At 60.6% G+C, this 18,652-nt stretch overlaps 1 protein-coding gene across 9 annotated transcripts in view; it reads right to left on the bottom strand.

The window, feature by feature from the left end:
- The window catches only part of CABIN1 (calcineurin binding protein 1), a 146,216-nt gene that overhangs the window by 3,144 nt on the left and 124,420 nt on the right, over positions 1-18,652 (bottom strand). For all 9 annotated transcript variants that reach the window (XM_029922558.1, XM_029922562.1, XM_029922559.1 and 6 more), the window contains 5 exons: positions 8,387-8,550; positions 7,473-7,569; positions 5,891-6,571; positions 4,472-4,546; positions 3,744-4,026 (listed from right to left, as the gene is read on the bottom strand). In XM_029922558.1, the coding sequence (XP_029778418.1) occupies positions 3,744-4,026; positions 4,472-4,546; positions 5,891-6,571; positions 7,473-7,569; positions 8,387-8,550 (1,300 nt within the window). The remainder of the gene's footprint in view (positions 1-3,743; positions 4,027-4,471; positions 4,547-5,890; positions 6,572-7,472; positions 7,570-8,386; positions 8,551-18,652) is intronic.

Consider the following 18,652-nt stretch of genomic DNA (forward strand, 5'->3'; position numbering starts at 1 on the left):
GCTTGGTGGTTGTCTGGCCCAGGACTTTCCATAGGTGCTAGCGCTCTGCCTGCTTGTGTCCGGCCTCTGCTCATGGGGTGGTTCCCCCCGGGCTTGGCTGAGGAGCCTGAAGGGGCTGCTTAGGTGGGCTGGAGGGCTGTGGGCTGATTGGTATGTATAGGACAGGGGGGTGACAGGGGAGCAGAATGCAGGGAGGGCCTGGGGCTGGTGGGACAGACAGAGTCTGCCTTCAGAGGGGTCAGGAGCCAGGCTGCCTCTCTTCTATCCCAGGGGACTGTCCACCCTTTCCAGGCCTTTCCTCTTGGTGGGCCGCCATGAGGTGAAGGGATGTTCAGACAGGGGCGTCTAGCAGAGAGTGTCAAGCATGTAGGGTAGTGGCTCTGTAGGCCAGGCAGCTCCCTCCCCTCCCCAAGACCACCATGAAGGCCCTGTGAGGAGGGCTGCAGGGGGACCTGAGGGGGCGGGGACTGGCCTGGGGGCCCAGCCTTAAGAGAAGGGCCATCTGGGTCCCCCTGGCCTCCCTGGTCTCAGGTTCCCTGCCTGTGGGAAACATGGCCAGGCTGGAATTCATGACATCAGGCCACTCTCCCTCCTCTTAGGGGCAGACTCATGGCCTGGGCACTGGGTCCCTAGGGACCAGTCCTGGAAGCAGCAGCCCTGACTCAGACTCTTCCTGGCTTCTCAGGATGGCGTGAGGCTGGCATTGCTGCCCAGCCCACTGGCTGGTGGCACCCTGCTCAGGCAGGCGCTTTCTGACCCATTCTGGTCCCATGGCCCAGAATGCCCTCTCCGCGCTTCCTCCCTGATCTACTTCCCCGCTCTTGAAGGCCTGGTCCCTCAGTAAAAAGGACCCTCACTTACCTGTAGACCAGGCACTATTCTAGCACAAGCCAGGTCCTGGCCTGTAGTAGGCAAATACCCAAGGAACAAAGGGAGAGCACGGGCTCACAAGGAAGTGGGGGGCGGGCAGCGACAGGCAGGGCCAGGGCCCCTCTGTGGCCTGGGGATGAATCCACCACATGAGGCCGGTGGCCCTGGTCAGCATGGCCTGGCTAGGTGGGTGAGGCTCAGCTAGCAACCAGGGAAGCCTGAGCCCACTTCCGCCCATCTGCAGGCCATGGCAGGGGGGACAAATCAGGACCAGACACTGCCAGCCACTGCTGGCCGCCTTCCCCTCGCCAGAGCCAGAAGGCCTATGTGAGGGGCACCACGGTGAGGGGGGGGGTACAGGGTGGGGCTGTCCACTATGGGGACAGCGCCAGTCAAGGTCTCCTCTGATGCCGCCTTCCCCGTGCTCTTGCACCCTGGGGACATGTTCTGAGAGCCTGCTCTCCTAGGGGGCTTGCAACCTCCCGGGTAGCTGTCTCTGGCTTTGGTTCCACCCCATACGTCCTCTAGTTCCTGGCTTCCTTCGCAGGGCAGGCCTACCCTTCCTGTCCATCCAAACCTACGCCTGGTTCCGGGCTGCCTTGCTGGTCACCAGGGGAGGCAGATGCAGGTCACTCTGTCACCCTGCTGGGCGGCTCTTTCCTGGTGCTTTCCCTGTTTTGGGGGTTGTGGGAGATGGGCTCTGGGGCGATGTGCCCATCCCAGCACAGCCCTGACACCACCCCAGGGGTTCTGGGGATCATCGGGGGCACCCACCCCAACACAGCCAGCCACCACCATCTGCTTGCACACCGAGGCGGCCCCGAGAGGCCAGCAGGTGTGAAAGTGCAGAGGGCTGGATAGGGAGCGTGCTGAGCGCCTGGCCCACCAGGAGGCTACCGTACTGCCAGGTCCACACAGCATATATTCTCAACCCGGGGCTGCCCCCACGCCCCACGTCCTGTAGGAGTTCCGTGCTAGCAAAAGGCTGTTTAGTTTAGTTTGGGGGAAGGAAACAAAGAAGGATCAGTTCTCCAGGATGAAGAATACACATTGGGAAACACACTCTCCCATCCATCTGACACAGGGGAAAAAAGTGCAAAGCATAGTTTGGGGCCTGCTTGGAGCTGGAGCACAGTGAGCAAGAGAGGGAAGGAAGGCAGCCAGGTTCCCTGTGGCCTGATGGCCCCGGCTGCTGTATCACCCTGAGGAACCTTCCCACCGTGCACCCAGTTGTGTGTGGCCAACACCAGTGACGGTCATTCACTTCCAGATTAGGTTATGAAGCACTCCTTATGAGTGCTCTTGCTCTCTCAGACCCTAAACTCTGGGGGAAAGCCAGCAGCCATGACGTGGGGACACTCGGCAGCCTATGGAGAGGTCCACAGTGGAGGAACTGAGGCCTCCAGCCAACAGCCGGAAAGAACCTGAGACGTGCCAGCAACTCTGACCAGCTGACAGCTCTGATCCTCAGAAAAGACCATGGGGGCAAGAGTCAGGTGGAGGGCAAGACAGGGGGACACCTTGGGGGAGCCACATCTTCGTGGGAGGGAGTGATTTCCGTGGGCTGTGGACTCTGTCACTGCCCTTTGAAGTCACCACCACAGCCCCCACCGTGGCTGTGCTCGCTGCCTGCCAAGCACTGTGCTGAGCCCGTATCACCTCCATCGGACACACTGTGTGCTGGAAACGGAGACACAACGAGGTACACAGAGGGGAGCAGGGACAACCAAGGTCACCTGGTGGTGGACCCACCACTGACAGCTCTTCAACTGCTCTTGGTCCCGCAGCCTTCAGAGGCTCCCCTCACAGCAGATGGCTGCAGGAGCTGACCTAAGGGAAGTGAGTCTTCCTCTCACGAGGCCATGACCAGCATAATTGTAACCGACTAGGCAAGGGTCCCTACACTTCCATGACTCTCAAAGCAAACTGGGGATGAGCGTCAGGTGAAAACATCAGTGCCGAATGCCAGAACTGTAGGAAAGAGCAAAGGAAGGGAAGGCGGCCACCTTGGGGTCTGTCTCCACTCTGGCAGACCAGCTACGGCAGGAGCTCTCAGGTCTGACATTCAAATGGCTCAGAAAATGACACAGTCAAGGTTGCATGGCCGAAGGGCTGCATGGGGCTGCGATCAAGAAGACTGATGAGGCTGCCGGAGTAAAGACCCAGTGCAGGGCCTCAGCAAGGGTACAGGCTGGTCCCAGGGGCAGGGGTCAGGGGAGGCCTGACACCTTGCCTGCTGACCTTTGAGACGTCACCTCTGTGCCCCCTCCCTGGAAAGCGGGTCTGTCTGCCCTCCGGGTCTGCCAGCTGCCCCTGCCGGTAAGGGCATCCTGGGTTTTAGAAAGAACCAGGGCTCATTCTGGCTGACAGAGCCCAGGGCCCTGTGTCCCTTGTGATTCACAAGCCCACCCTCTTGCTGGCTGCTTCCATCAGTATTGCCCCCAGGGGCCTAGGCAGGAATGCTCCCTACCATAGCAAGTGCTCAGGAACAGCTCACAGGCCGGTGAGATCTCTGATAAGCCAAGGTCAAGACCCCTCCCCTCTCCTAAAGTCCTTTTTGTCTATCCATCAAGTTTACATGTAAACATATCCGTATCAGTGCTGGCTCCCTCCCTCCTAGCTACACACCTCATCACCTCCCTTTTTGTATGGGAGGAAGGTTAAGAAAGTGGTGGGCATACCATCAGGTCACACCCTCTGCCCTCCAGGGCCCCCAAGATATGCTTCTCAAGGATCACCAAGCTGGAGGTCACCTTGGCCTCCCTTTCCCCCACCTACACTCTCCAAGCAAGGAGCAGGACTTGGGGCTGCCTGGTCGCAGGGGCCTGGGCCCAGCTCTGGCCTTGCTGCCTAGGAGATGGAATGGGACTTACCTGGGCCCAGGGAGGTCATGCTGGTGGTGGCTTCTGCCCTGTGTGGCCGGGGGGGCCCGGGGTCCTTGGACGGGTCTGGAGTGGAGGTCGACGCTGAGGGAGGGCAGGGGATGATAGCCGTGGTGGTAGTTGGCACCGGGCGAGGCTTGTTGTGAGTGTCACTGGGCCGCTGGAGAGTGTCAGTGGGCACAGGGTCAGGAGCCGTGGGGGCCGCAGCCCCAGGGAAGAAGTTCTCTCGGCTGTCCTTGGGGTGCTTTGGGGTGGTGGGTGTGTCCCCTGCGGCCTGTGAGGACAAAGGGGAGGTGAGGATGGTGAGCTAGGTAGCCCAGAGCCCAAGCCAGGACACCTGCCTGGGCTTGGGATGACCAAGATGCCATCACGATGCCATCCCTGGGCCCTCGATGCTGCCAAGGGCCCTGGCAGCCCTCCCAACATCTGCAATGCTAAGAAACTGCTGGGGACTCATAGCCCCTCCCTGGGAGGACATCCCCTGAGGTCACACGCTCAGAGCCAGGGTCTGGGCCTACCATACAATGCTGCCCCACCTGGGCCGGTGGTCAGGGGCTCCCTGTGGGCCTGAGGCTCACAGGCCTCCTGTCCATCTCCTTTCGGCCCATGTTAAGCCCAGAAACAGGCCCTCCTGAGGTGTCCCCGCCTCTTGGCCTATAGCCTGGGGCTGGCCCCTGCCAAGGGGTATTAGGAGGCTGGCACAGGCTGGGTCTCCTTACCTGTCTTTGGGCGGCAGCCCCGAGGTGGACCTGACAGAACTTCACAGCCTGCTCCAGTGCGGCCTCCTCGTCCACCTGAGCAAGGAGATGCTCGGAGTCAAAGGCCCAGGCCATGGTGGCCTTGCCCCAGCCCCCGGAATACGAGGACCATCTCCTTTGAAGACCCCTTGGTACTCCAGCCCTGCTTGGGCAGCATGGACAGGAGCACACATCTATCTCCCGGCTCCATCCTCCAGGGCCGCTGCCGTGGGCCACATTGGTCCTGTCAAGTTCACGTCTGGAACCAGGTTATTGTGTCCTCAGGGGCTGAGGCGGGCAGACTCTGAGCCAGAACCTGTTCCACAAGCGAGCATGATGCAGGGCCTTTCGGAGTCTGAGGTCTGGCGGGGGCAAGGTCCAAATGACCCAGAGACCAAGAGCCCAAGGTGCAGGGAGGCTAGGGAGGCATAGGAGCCCATCCCTGTGGAGCAATGGGCAGGGAAGGAGGGAGAAGGGCTGGAGGGTCAGGAGCACCCAGGTAGGCTGGGGAAGGGCCCACCCTGACCAGCTGGGCTGGGTTCTTCCTAAAGGGTCAGCAACAGAAACAAATAAAGGTTAATCCTGGATGCTGGGGACGGGGTGATAAAACAGGCACTCTCCAAAGTGGCACCGCAGCCAGACTGAAGCAGCCATTGCAGTTCTGGGTCTCTTCCTATGGAAATCAGTTATTTGAGAGAGAAAGAAAGAGAGAGTGAGCAGGGAAGGAGCAGAGAGAAAGGGAGACACACAATTCAAAGCAGGCTCTGAGCTGACAGCAGAGAGCCCAATGCAGGGCTCGAACTCACAAACCTCGAGATCATGACCTGAACTGAAGTTGGATGCTTAACCAGCTGAGGCACCCAGGTGCCCCTGGAAGTCCTTTTAAATAGAGAAATAGCTATATGTCTAATGCATTAAAACAACAACAACAACGGAAAGCAAAGCAAGTGTGGCAGAGCTTCACGTACTCAGGGCGCCACTCCAGCTTCAGGGGACAGCCACGACGGTCTGTGAGGAAGCGCCCCAGCCCAGCACTGCAGGGGGGTCAGGGTTGGGGCCCCCTCTCTCTGGGTTGGATTTGATAACTTTTCTACAGTGGTTTTGTTTCCGCTACAGTTGAAACTAGAGTTTTCCCAACCTCACCATTTTTCCTTTTCTTTTTGTGTATTTCCCCAGCTCTCTTGAAACACAGTTGACAAAACCGCCCCATACTTAAAGTGTACAACATGACGTCCAGGTGGAAGGCCTGCTCTTGGGAGAAAACCTCAACTGTAGGAAAGTGGACAACACGGGCGGGGTGGGAAAGACACCTGACGAGCACCCCGAAGGGCCCTTGCATCCCTGGACCGGCTGGGAAGGACCTGCCTTGAGAGTCACCAGGCCTGGCCCGCGGCCACCCACCTGCTTGATGAGCATGTAGGTCTCGGACATGATCCTCTCGATGCGGCCCAGGTCGTAGGCCACGCCCTTCTGGCCCTGCTGCCACACTCGGTAGGCATCTAGCAGGAGCGTCTTGCCCGACTCTGTGTCCTCCAGGAGCTTCCTCTTTCGGCTGGGCCGTGTGGGTGGCTCCTCAGGGTGACTGCTCGCTCTGGCCCCAGTGGTGGTGGTGGCGGCAGGGGAGGTGACCAGGGCTGGCTGGGCCGGTGTGAGCGGGCTGGGCTGCTGGCGGGCACTGATGCTCAACTCCTCCAGGGACAGCTCGGTGGGCCGGCTCTCGGGGCCCCGGTCCCTGGGGGGTCGGCCTGGCTGTGGGGGTGGCGCCCGTTCAGAGTCTGAGCAGCGAGTGGTGGCCTCACCCGTGTCCATGGGCTCGGCAGGCCCTGCCCGGGGGCTCTCCTTGTCCTTCCGCTCCCCAGCCTGGTCTGCGCTGTCTCCTGCCTCCATGGCCACGGGCCGGTGGTTAAGGGGGCCCGCTTTGCCCCCTGGCTCGGCCGCTGGCCCTGAGCCATCAGCCAGAGGAGGCTTCTTGGAGTGGGGGAGGGCCTCTTGACTGTCCTCAGGACTGGCCTTGTGTGGGACGTCGGTGGTCATCCTGCCTCCAGGGAGGCCACAGGCCTTGGGCCTTGGGCGTTCTGACCCCTACGAGAAAACCAAACCAGTGTTTCACTGTGTCTTTGGGACTTCTACCAGAACAAGACCCCCCGGGTGTCAGGTGTACCCACCCCAGGCCACCCTGGATCTCGCCATCCGTTAGCTGCCAGAGGATGTCCCTCCCCGCTCTGCCCCTCTGGCCTTGAGTGGGACTAATGGGGCACTGTCGGTGGTACCTCCCCAGAAGAACACGCCTGGCCTGGGCTGGCCTTCCTTGAATGTGGGCCTCAGGGCAGTCCTGGGCTTCGTATGGGGAGGTGATCCACCAGGGGCCACCAAACGTGCTCGTTGTGGAGCTAAATACTCCGGCTCTGGGCTCCCACTTGCCCCTAAAGCATGGCAGCCAGGGTGCAGACTCAGGAGGCACCGGCCCGGGCCCCTGCACCACGGCCCAGCCGGTCCTGCTAGGCAGGGGACACCGCAGCAGCACTGCCCTGGCTCAGGTCCCAGTGGCCACTGCTGCTAGGCTGGTGACCTAACCTCCTAGGCCTCAGGGTGCTCGCTAGGAGAGGGGATGAGAGCTGTGTCTGCCTTGGAGAGGGGAAAGGGACCAGGTGTGCCCAGTGCTCTCGGAAGCCTCACTCAGCCCACCACGAGCCCACCGTCTGCTTCAATATCACAGCTGTTGTGACCCTGAGTTCGGCCCACCGGGTGGCAACACCGCTCAGGTAGCAGCCTCAGGGAGTGTCGCTATTGTCCTCGGTGACCACGAGTCCACATCTGCCACGTGGATCAGCACCTCACTAAATGTCTGCCAATTCCTCATTGTGCTGATCTCCACCACCCAGAGAGGCAGGGGTCTCCACTTCACAGGTGGGGACACAGGGTCCTTCCTAAGGGCAGGTAAGTGGAGGGACAGGGCCACCGCCTAGGAGAAGACAGGGCATACCTCTGCAAGCTCGCTCAGGGTGTCCTCCAGCACCTTCACAGTGAGGATGAAGGCCCGCTGCGCCAGGACCTGGCGGTCAGCATCTCGTAGATACTTCCTGCAGGCACACGGGGGTGACCAGAGAAGACGGCAGAGCTCAGAGCCACACGGCACTCGATGGTGGCCCGTGCCCTTTCCTGCCCCGAGAACAGCTGCTGGTCCCTCAGCCTCCCTCCTGCCTGGGTCCTGGGCCTCCTCCCTTTACGGCAGGCACGGACTGCCCTGGGTCCTCACAGCGTGGGCAGGGCCGGGCTGAGAGAGGGCTGGGGGCCTCTGGCTTCTCTCTGTAAAGACTGTGTCCAGTGTGTCTCAGGCCCCAGCTGAGGGCCCCACCCCTGCTGCGGGGGTGAATGAGACAAGATAAGGTGAGGAGGTGCACGCATGGGCATCTGCTGGCCCAGCCAGGCCAGGCCACGTCCTGGGATCCCTCACAACCCCTGCAAGTGCAGCTGAAACAGATGTCCCTTGGTCCTATCTGTCCCACCCTTTCTGGCAAAGGGATCCCAGGGCCCGCTGTTGCCTGGCCTGTCATTACTGGCCTTCACCTGGAGGACCCCGGCTATCATTTGGACACCTGTCTTCCCCACAACCTGACAGCATCCTAAGAGCCCCAAGCTGAAGGGAAGCAGGAGGAAGGGAAGAAGGGCTTGTCCACAGCCTGTGTTCACCCAGGGTGCACAGGGCAGGGGTGTTGTCTAGACATCGGGACAGAGAGCCTCCTGAAAAAAAGGGGTGGTCTAGGCGCCACAACCAGTGGAGAAACACCTGGGCAGAGGAGGGGCCCCATCCTGTGTGTGCACTCATGTTCTGACCCACGGCAGCACCGGCTGCCCCCCACATGCTGCCCACACACCGGGCCTGGTGGCTGCACTCACTTGCCCTGGTCCGGGGTCCGCTGCAGCATGGAGGACACCTTCAGCAGGGTGCTGTGGTCCCGCAGCTGGGCCAGCACCTTGAGCAGCAGCACAATGGAGCGGTTCATGTGCCAGGCAAAGCTGCCCGGCCGGTCGATCTCGTCCACGGGGATCCGCCAGATGCCCTGTGAGTCGGACAGAGGTGGGCGCGTGAGATGGGCTGCTGCAGCAGGAGCCTGCTATGGTACCACAGGGGACTCTGCCCAATCCAGGGTGCCTCGGACCCCTCTTGCTATCCCAAGGGACAGGGGAGCATGGCCACCCCCATCTTCTTCCCGCCACGGATGGTGGCAAAGGGTTCATGCACTGTTCTTCACTCTCCTCTTCTGAATGGCTGCATGCTATGTGTTTACTTGTTCTGTTCCCTACAGGAAGCACACAGGTCTCGCCTCTGCACAGGTGCTGACTCAGCCACAAGTCCAATTCCTAGAGCTGAACTGATGGATCAAAAGGTGGTCAGTGTGAACGCCTGGCTGTTGCTGGCCAGACAGGCTCAAGCCTGAGCCCCAGCCACGCGCATTCCCTCCAGCGGCGCCCAGAGAATGGAGGGCTGGGCTGAAAATGACCTGTAGCTTACAGGATGCCCAGATTTCCTTGAACCCCCCTTTGTCCAGTGCACGCTCTGACCAGGACACCGCCCCACCTCCACTTCTCGGCCATCCAACCTCTCTGTCTGAAGGCTGAGTTGAAGCAGGGTTCGCTCTAAGGAATCCCGTCAAGGTCTCCCTCAGCCTGTGCTTAGCCTGCCCCTGCACCTGGCACCCTGCTCATCGGCAGCTCCGGGTCTGGTTCCCTGTGGCATCCCCACACCCAGCATGGTGTCTGAGACATTACTCGAGCCCAATCCAGGTGTGGTGAAGAAAAGAATGACAAGGGAGCAAATTATAAGTCAATAGAAGCTCATATCTTCTGAGCAGGCCTGAGGCTGCAGGGCCTGGACATTAGGACTTATGTCCCCAGGACTTTGGGGACTTGGAAGGAGCAAATAGGCTCACGGATGGCTTCCTGCAGCCAAAACCCTAGAGAAAGTCCCACCCAGAATGGACCAGGGCTGTGGGCTGGGGGGGTGCCCCTCCCAGGGCTCTATTCCCATGGGTGCTCAGTGACAAACTCCCTGCTCCAGCAGTCCCGAGAGGGAAACCAAGGCGCCCCTAGCCCTGAGCCACTCAAGGAGCCTAAAACCTGCAGCTCCAAGCCCCCAGAGCCTCCACACTGGGTCACTGGGCTCACAGTGGACACAGAGAACTGTCCCCACCCCCCGCTCCCAGCAGGCCAGGGTCCCTGTGGGAAGGCTAGCAACCACTCTTTATGCCAGGCAGTACCAGATAAGACACCAGCCACCTCCCGGCCTAGACAAAACCAGAAGGCTGAGGCCACCCACATCTAGGGCACTGACACCAACGCTGTATCTTCCCACTGGGCACAGGTGGCTTCTGCAGCAGCTCAGGAAAAGCTGCCACTTGAGAGGACAAGGGACAGCTTTGGGCAGCTGTCTGGCCAGTGTGGCCCTGACCCCCTACCCCCAGATGTACAGCAGTGGCCAGGAGGTGCTATCTCTGTCTTCCACCAGGCCCAGCAGTATAGACTAAAGAGGCTGGCTCTTTCTCCTGAGGCACTGCACACATCACCGTGCTCTGCATCACCACTGACACAGCTATGCTAGGGAGGGCAGAGGGCAGAGCATAGAGATGTGGAGCGACTCCCTCAGGGTCACACAGCACGAGGGGAGCCCCAGAGCTGGCCCCTCACCACCACCACAGCTCTGAGGACAGGCTGGACACCACCAGCTCTGGCCCTCCACCACTGGCCCCCAGCTCCTTCCTGCCCCTAACAGGAGAGGGGGAAGTCGGAAGCACAGCCCAGCCGCATGCCAAGACACTGTAGGCGTGTGCCGGGGCTGGCCCAGGGCCACAGACCAAGTCAGAGATCTGGGTGTGACCCCACCACTCCTGGATCTCACTCTTCTTTGGGGCCCAGAGGGGCTCTGCTCTGCACCCTCAACCGCAAGGGTCCAGAATGACCCTGGATGTCACTGAATGCCTCCTTCCTCCCTGGCAAAACCTCTGAAAACTCAAAGAACACTTGGAGGTCACTTCCCCCAATGCACCTTGATCCGGGGTCAGAAGGTCTCACCCAGCTGCCTGATGAGCAGCTGGGGGTGGAGGGCCCCCTGCTCAACTTCGGGGACCAATCGGGGAGGATGGATGGAAGACACACATTTGTTCCTCCAAATTGTGTTTGGGGGTGGCCGTGTGAGGAGAGAGGTGCCGACTTTTCCAGACCCTCCCCTGGTAAGTGGCCCTGGTCCTCACATGTGACCCCTGCCAGGGACTCCGGGTGAGCCTGGTTGTGAGATGGGCAGAAGCAAAGGTCATGGGGGCCTCAGAAATGGTGCCAATGCCTCAGGAGGCTCCAGGCACTTGGGGCGCTTGGGCCCCAATGTCTGGCCCCTACAACACACCCAGTGGGCCACAGCCTCTGCCTGCACATCTGGGGAGCTTTCCACCTCTGGAGGTGGCCCATTTCATCCTTAGTAAATTGTTGGAAAAGGTTTCTTCACACTGTGCTGGATCCCCTGGTCGTCCCCACACCCCTGCACTTCCCTGGCATCCAAGCCTGTGCCTTGTGCCCCTAACATTCCTGCCCTGGCTCGGGCCTCCTCTTGCCTCTTCCTTCCACTCTGGCTCCTAATTTGTCTACTCGGCCCCGGGCCGGGACACTTTAGGAAAGGGGTAGTGTGGTCGCACCCCCCTCCCCCACCTCCGCTTATATCCGAGACAAGACAGCTCCCTTACCTACCTCAGCGAAGACCTGGGCCTCACTGGCCGTTGCCCCCTCCCTGGACTCCGGACACTCGCCATGCCCCCTCACAGAGCCGTGAGTTTTACATTTCTCACTTTCTCGGGTGCCCTCTCATTTCCCCTGCCCAGCCAGCTTTCCTGTGTCCTCCCAAGCCTGGCTGTATCGTCACCTCCTCTCTGAAGCCCTCCTGTGCCTCTGCCAGGACCACTGGGCGGCAGCCCCTCAGACAGTCAGGGGGTGGTGGGCCTGTGGCTAGGAATGTGTCTTAAGTGGGAACAGGCGTGCTTCAGCTCCAGGTCCCCAGGGGCCTGTCACAGAGCTGGCAGAGGCAAGGGGCCCAGCTCATCCATCTCCCCACCAGTCCCTCACCCTGGAGATTTCCAGGATAGCTGGGAAACACGGAAATGAATGCTCTTCAGAGCTCTGGGTGTGCACAGGAGCCCTGCGCTGGGGGGTGGGGTGGGCACTCCTCCTCACCAAAAGGCGATGATGGCAAGTCAGCAACAAGCTCCCTGAGGGCTGGCAGGGCTTCGGGCTGAGAAGGCGATGCCAGAGGGAAAACCCATTTGGCCCTCTGCAGGGTGGGCCAGGGTGGCCACAGCAGACTTGACAGATGGTGGGAGGTGTGGATAGGACCCCTACAGAGCCGGGACCCCAAATTCCTGCCCTTGCTCCCAAGTTCTGGAATTAGAGACGCAGGGCATTTGCTGGATTTGGTGTTTCTCTTGGAGAAAGGCATGGGATGTGCCAAAATGAGCCAATGAGCATGCTGAAAAAACCACTCTGGAGGACCCACCAAGCCACCCCCTGAAGTGAGCCCGCCTGGGACCGTGAGGGGGGGCCCCGGCGCTGCTAGCCCCACCGGCGAGCAGATGAAGGCGAGGGCTGTCACATGCTCGCCAAAGCAAGGCAAATGTCTCAGATGAGACGCTTTCTGGGTGCACACTGACGGGGGTCTGCCCACTACCCACTCCCTGTCACGCCCCGGCACGACTGGCCTGCCCGTCTCACCCTCCGGGACCGCCCTCCCCACCCCCGCCGTTCCTCCCGCACCCAGTTCCTGATTCCCAGGATGCTGCTCCCAGCCGGGCACTGATGAAGCCGGTGGCATCCGAGTTACACAATCATGGACATTTTCAGGCACTCTCAGCTGCTGAAACTGCTTATTGTGTAGGTGGGAACCCGAGGCCCACTGAGGGGCAGTGAGCCCCCAGCCACACTGCTGGATGGCAGCCAAGCCCGGAGGGCTCGTGGGTTCCCTCCTCACGTCTGGGGCCACTGGGCTGCCTTCCACTACAGCCACTCTGCACCCGCTAGGCACATCTGTGGGAATCACTCTGGGAGAAGACACAGGGTTCCTCAGCCCAGGAGCCAGACTCCCAAACGGCTTTTGCCCCATCCCTGAGGAGGGACAGAGGGACGGGGGCTCTGGATGCCCCCATGAGGATAGGTCTACTTTGTACCACACGCTTCTGAGCATGGTTTGGATCCTTTTACATGAGGGCTTTCTAGTGATTCCCTTCCTTTCCCGGTACGTGTACGCAGCCATAATATACCGCCACCTATTCCAGAAAGGATGGAAGACCGAACAAATCAGGCAGAGTCCACAGAAAATCAGAAGGGAACTATAGACACCATAAGCCCCAGGGAGGTGCCTGCAGACATGCAGCTAGCCTCCAGGGACAGCTGGCCCGAGGGCGTGGAGCCACCAGGCAGAGCCTTAAGCTGGCAGGGTGGCAAGCAAGCCAACGACTCTGCCTTCTGGCTGAGCAGGCAGTGCAGGGCTGTGTTTGCAGCCAGAGCCCCCACAATACCAGCAGCCCCAAGTGGAACACTTCCGCGCCCCTTACGGGGGCGGGGGGGGGGGAAGAAGACAAAGCACACCCCCAATACTGTACCTCTGGAAATGACAGCCGTGCCATGCTGTGCCTGGGGAGGGCTATGAAGCCCCTCAGAGAGCCAGGGAGCTCCCAGGGAGGGGAGGCACTGGGCAAGGAATGCCTGAGCGCCAGCAGAAGGGGCACAGCCAGGCTCCACCTGCGGCAGCAGAGGTCACATGCACAGGCCTCAGGAAGGGGGCCAGGGATGTGCCAGCAGGAACCTGAGAGGGAGGAAGAGGGGGCCTGATAAGAAGGAACTGGGCACAGTGCCCAAGAAGAGGGGAGGCCGGCGGTTGGGGGGGCTGAAGGACAGGCCAAAGCAGGATCGCTGATGAGAGAGGGCAGGAGTGGGAGCCAGGGGGACTCCATGAGGAGGATCTGGAACGGGGCTCACCTCTGAGGCAGGAAGGCAACACTGGTGCCAGGCGGGGCCTGGGGGGCACGACTCAGGGCCCCTCCTGCTTCTCCCCTGTGCCCTCCCCAGCTGCTCTCCTGTACTGCAGTTCTGGCTGCACCCCAAGACTTGCCTCTGCCACAGTGCAGTCACACCCCCAATTCCTGGCCGGGACAGTGCATGCTTGGAGAGCTGTGGACAGCTGGGGGCGCACAGCAGCAGCCTCGGAGCACTCAGAAACACCAGGGCTGTGCTCAAAGCTCCACCCATGCGTATCTCCTCAGAGCGCCTCAGCCGACCCCCAACCCATCCAAGTGGTTCCGGGCTCCTGGCTGGCAGATGAGGTCACTGAGACAGACTATAACTACCTGAATAATTCATGGAGCCCCAGACTCCGGGCTGAGTGTTTGAGACTACCAAACCCTCCCTGTAGCCTGGAGACTGGGGCATCTTCCTGCTGCTCTTAAGGAAACAGAGCTTCGAAGCTGAGTCCCACACTGGGGCAAGCCTGGAGGTTCATGGAGGGTGGGGCTGGCTGGCATGGCTGGGGGCCCTTGGAGACTTTCCCAGGGGAGCTGAGAGCCGGGCCACTTTGTGCTCTTGGCCCATGAACACACCGTCCACTCACAAAGGGGGCTGGAAAGCAGGGCGAGGCTGGTGCCTGAGCAGGAAGGCCATGAGGCTTTGGCTTCTGGTCACCAAAACCTTGGCAGGTGGCACCTCAGGGATGGACAGCAGATGCCCCTGCTGGCATGAAGCATTGCTCCTGGCTGCCAGGCTAAGGTCGTGCTCAGTCCTAAGGCTCATGTTGTCTCCAGTACACTGGAGTCTGGGGGAGGCTTTTCCCTCGAGGGGCGGGGACTCCTCTCTCCCCAGATTTCCCACCAGCTGGCCAGCCCACACCTCCCTCACTGCCTCAGTGTGGGCCAGAAGGCCTTGCCCATCCAAACTCCTGGGCCCCTGGCTCCCGGAACACCCACAGGGCTGCCAGCACAGCCTCTTCACCTGGCTCAGGGCCAATGCTGAGCTTGGCGGCCCCAAACCACAAGTCCAGATACAGTTCTGATTCTCATTGTAGCTCCACCTGCCCCGTGCGGGGCCACTGCTCAGGCCATTCTCGATGGTACACCCCAAGGTTGTTCTGGGGCTCCCAGATGCACCTGCCACCTTCATGGACCCAACCTTTCAGTAATGGCTCCCCCTGGGGCTTCCTCCACTCTAAGGGCACAGGCAAAGACCCCCCAGGAAAACAATGGCCTGGAGATGCCAACGCAGAGAAGGAGGCAGGTGCAAGGTGTGGCCCAGGCGGACTGTACCATCTGAGCCACACTTACACGCAGGGCAAGGGCTTGTCGCTAAGTGGATGAGGCTCAGGCCATGGGGACCGGATGGGGACTCTGACTTATCCCAAACCCACACTGGCAGGGACTGTAATCGACCCACCCCTCATTTTACAGAGGGGGAAACTGAGTTCAGACAACCTGCCCAAGGCTACCCAGTGACCTGGGGTGGAACAAGACGTAGGAGCCAGACTCTCCTTCAGCTCCTCTCTGAACGCTTACAGAGGTACAAAAGATCATCAATGTGATCTGTGATTTACAGACTAGAAACAGAAACACAGAACTAAGCAGTGACACCAGATCACTTCAGTTTTGAGCCAGGGCCTTTGAAGACCTGAAAATGCCCCCGTGAGAGGGTAGACTGGGACTCGCATGCCCGCCGGCAGAGGGATGGGGAGTGAGTGTCCTGCACCAGTACTTCTGACTGTCTCAGAGACTTCATAATCTAGTCCCTTGAGCCCCTATTCGAGGCATGGCCTCCACTCCAGCCTCGGTCTTCCACAACCCAGCTGGGCTGCTCTTGCTGTCCCCTGGTGCTCTACCCATAGGACCCGGATGTCCCTTCCTCACTCTGCTAATACTGGGGTCATGCCCAGCTGGGGCACCCAGTGAGGCTCAAGCAGGACAGAAGAGAAAATAACCACCCCTGGGAGTACCGAGAAGGGACACAAAGGAGCTGGGCTTGGGTACGCTGGGGAGGAACTAAAAAGGGAAAAGGAGTCGGGTGCCAAGAACACTGTGGGAGACCCAGGGGTACTTAGTCTGCTGAGCAGGCAGGTGGCTGGGCAGGTGGTGTCTTCCACACACAGTGGGCCCTTCTCAGGCCTCCCCTACCTCACCAGGAGCTGCTAACAGGGTGGTTAGTAGGGCTGACCTTGCTCTTGAAGTCAGTAGCCAGTCCCAAGGACCTGAAGCCTAGCCTGCCTGTAATGGCCTCCAAGACGCTAAGCTGCCCAGGGGTGGACAAGAGCAGCTGTCCCTGGTACGTCGGGCCCCCTGCACAGGGCCTGGCATCCTGGGGGGAAGGGAAGCCCTCCCACATGAGAGTCAAGCTAGGCCGACAGTGATGTGGGCACATAGGGCCTGCCCAAGGAACCTCCAGAAAAGGTTCCAGGTCAAAGCCACAAACCATGGCCTCCAAGTCCCCTCAACCTCGGTGCAGCCCCAGGGTGGCTCTGAGTGAGATCCCAGCATGAGCCAAGGCCTGGACAGACTCTGGAGAGTTTATGCCCCAGATGAATCCCCTCTGGGTGCTGGGGAGGCCCAGCTCAGAAGTTGCTCCAGAGTGGCCCCTGGGTCTCCGTGGGCAGATGAGCCTGGCCATTGCTCGGTAAGCCAAGTGCATTCCAGGAGCCAGGAACTGCATGGATGGGCCAGACACACCCACCAGAGGGGTCCTCTGCTAATGGGACAGACAGACACATGTGCATCCAGGGTGAAGGGAGAGAAGAAAGGCTCGTACAAGGAGTAATGGGCTGAGAGGAAGGACTTTGGGGAGGGAGTGTTCAGAGAAAGGCCAAGAAGGTGCAGAAGCCGGAGGAGGAGGAAGAGGAGGAAGAGGAGACTCAGCAAGTAGAGTCCCTGAGGGTCGACTCATCACCTGGGGCGTCCCGTGCAGAACAAGAGCATGTAAGATTTTCTCTTTTAGAGTAATTTCTCTTTTAGTGTAATTTCTATCTCAAATTTTAACTCAGTAAATAGAGCACAGGCAATTTGTGTGTGTCATCAAAAACATCCCATCATTTAAAATGACCACAGCGCATCACCTCGCAGGTGTACCCATGCGCATCCAGTCCCCTACTGGTGGGCACCTGGGGCTGAGTCTTGAGGATTATGATGAACGATGCTGGCTGAACAGTCTTCCCCACAGATCTTTTCTCCCTCTCCTTGGAATGGATCCCCCAGAGGGGACAAAAGGGTAGGGGTGCAGCAACAGGGCCTGGGTATCTGACCTATGACAGCAGGTGGGTGCTGGGGGAAGCAGTCATTGTCCTGCGCCTTCCCAGTCCCAAGCTAGCTTCATGTGCCACAGTATGACAGGTGAACAGGCCTCCCAGGGCCGCTCAGCCCCAACATTCCTATTCACAGAAAACACAGTGCTGGAAGCACCCAGCACCCAAGGGAGAACCCGTTCCCTGGGCAGAGGGATTCCTGCAGCACCCCCCCGCCCCCGCCAGCATGGGTGCAGTGGTGACTCAGCGCTCCAAACAGGCGAGGGCGGGCAGCCTGCTGGCATCCTGTTCCCAGGAGCAGTGGGCTTGGGGCTGTGGGAGCAGCCTGCTTCCAGCCGAGGGCCCGCTTCTATGCAGGTGACAAGCTGGAGAGAGCAGGGAGCCCCGCAGTAAAAGGGGTGCTGGGGCAGATTACGGCCTCTCCCCCCAGAGAAGCAGAAAAACATTTCAGCGTCCAGCCTCAGGAAGGCAGCCCGACCCCCAAACTAAGCCAGGACGGGACCTGGACTGTAGGCTCTCAGGTCAGGAGCTGTGTTGGGGAGATTACCAGCATCTTCCAAAGTCTCAGGGAGACATCTGTCACCAGCATACCCATACGAACCGCCCAAACAGCAAGACTACTTGGAGAGAGTGTGTAGAGCTGCATTGGGTGCTGGGGAGTCCTGGGGGCCAATGGCACACACAGGGTGCCTGTCCACCTTCGACAACAGGAGATTTCACTTAGAGCTCACGGGGAGAGGTTCGTCCCAGGACACACGGCCAAAGGGAACTGAAACTACAGCAAAACTCCGACAACTCCACGCTTCTCACTCCACTCACTTGGTCCCCAAGTAAGACGAGCATCAGAGCCAGCCTGGCAGGGCAGCACCTCTCCCACAGCTAGCCCAGAGAGCTCCAGCTTCTTCAGGAGCCACCCTCCTCAGGAGTCCTGGGGCCTTTGAGACCAGGCCTCCCCAGCTTTCTGATGCCTTGAAGAGTTAAGGGCCCAGGCTTTCCCACAGCACTTGGAGCCACTGCAGGTAGGCGAGGTTGAACACCCTGAAGGTTCCACTGCAGACCCATCAGGGCCGGCTCTCTGGCCGCAGGGTCGCACAGAACCGCAAGGGGCGCCGTTGCCCTCCACCCAACCAGCGGTCCTGGCTGGGCTCCCGAGGGCAAGGGATTCCCCGCGCCATCCACAGGTAATGAGTCCCCAGCACAGGCAGGGTCTGGGGAAGCCTGCAATTTGCTTGCAGCTGGCACCCGCCCGCTTCTAGCCTCTTCTACCAAATGAGACGTCGCACACTGGGTCCCCAGAACTACCGGGCTGTCCTTCCCCTCCCCCTCCCGGGGAAAAGCAGAAACGACAAACAACTAAGTGCGCGGGGGAGCCCAGCTTCGCAACTCCACCGCGCCCCGCCTGCGTGAGCCGCACCCCCGCCCCGCGCCCCTCGGCACCCTCCCTCTCGCTCTGCCGCGGGGCAAGGTCCTGGCCCAGCTCAGGGCTCTGAGCAGGCTAGGCGCTCGCAAACCGCTGGCACCATCCTCCCGCCCCCGCACAGCAGCTATTTATAGCTGGGGAAGCACCAGGCCCGGGCGCCGCTGCCCACCCGGCCGGTCCGCTCACCATCCCCGGGAGCGGCCCTGCGCTGCTCCTCCTCGGCGCCGCCCGCCGCGAAGTTGCTCGGGCCGGCGGCGGGAGAGCGGCTTTGGCTTTCGTTTTCGCGCGGCGCAGCGCAGAGCGGCGCACACCCCGGCGCGCCAGCTGGAAGGCCCCGGGGTTGGGTCGGGCTGGGCTCGCTCGGGGCTCGCAGCGCGGGCTTCTCTCTTGGCGGCGCGGGTACGGGTGCGGGCTCTGCCAGTGCCAACCGCCCGCCTCC

Source organism: Suricata suricatta, chromosome 14 (genome assembly GCF_006229205.1).
Source record: "Suricata suricatta isolate VVHF042 chromosome 14, meerkat_22Aug2017_6uvM2_HiC, whole genome shotgun sequence".
NCBI lineage: Eukaryota > Metazoa > Chordata > Mammalia > Carnivora > Herpestidae > Suricata > Suricata suricatta.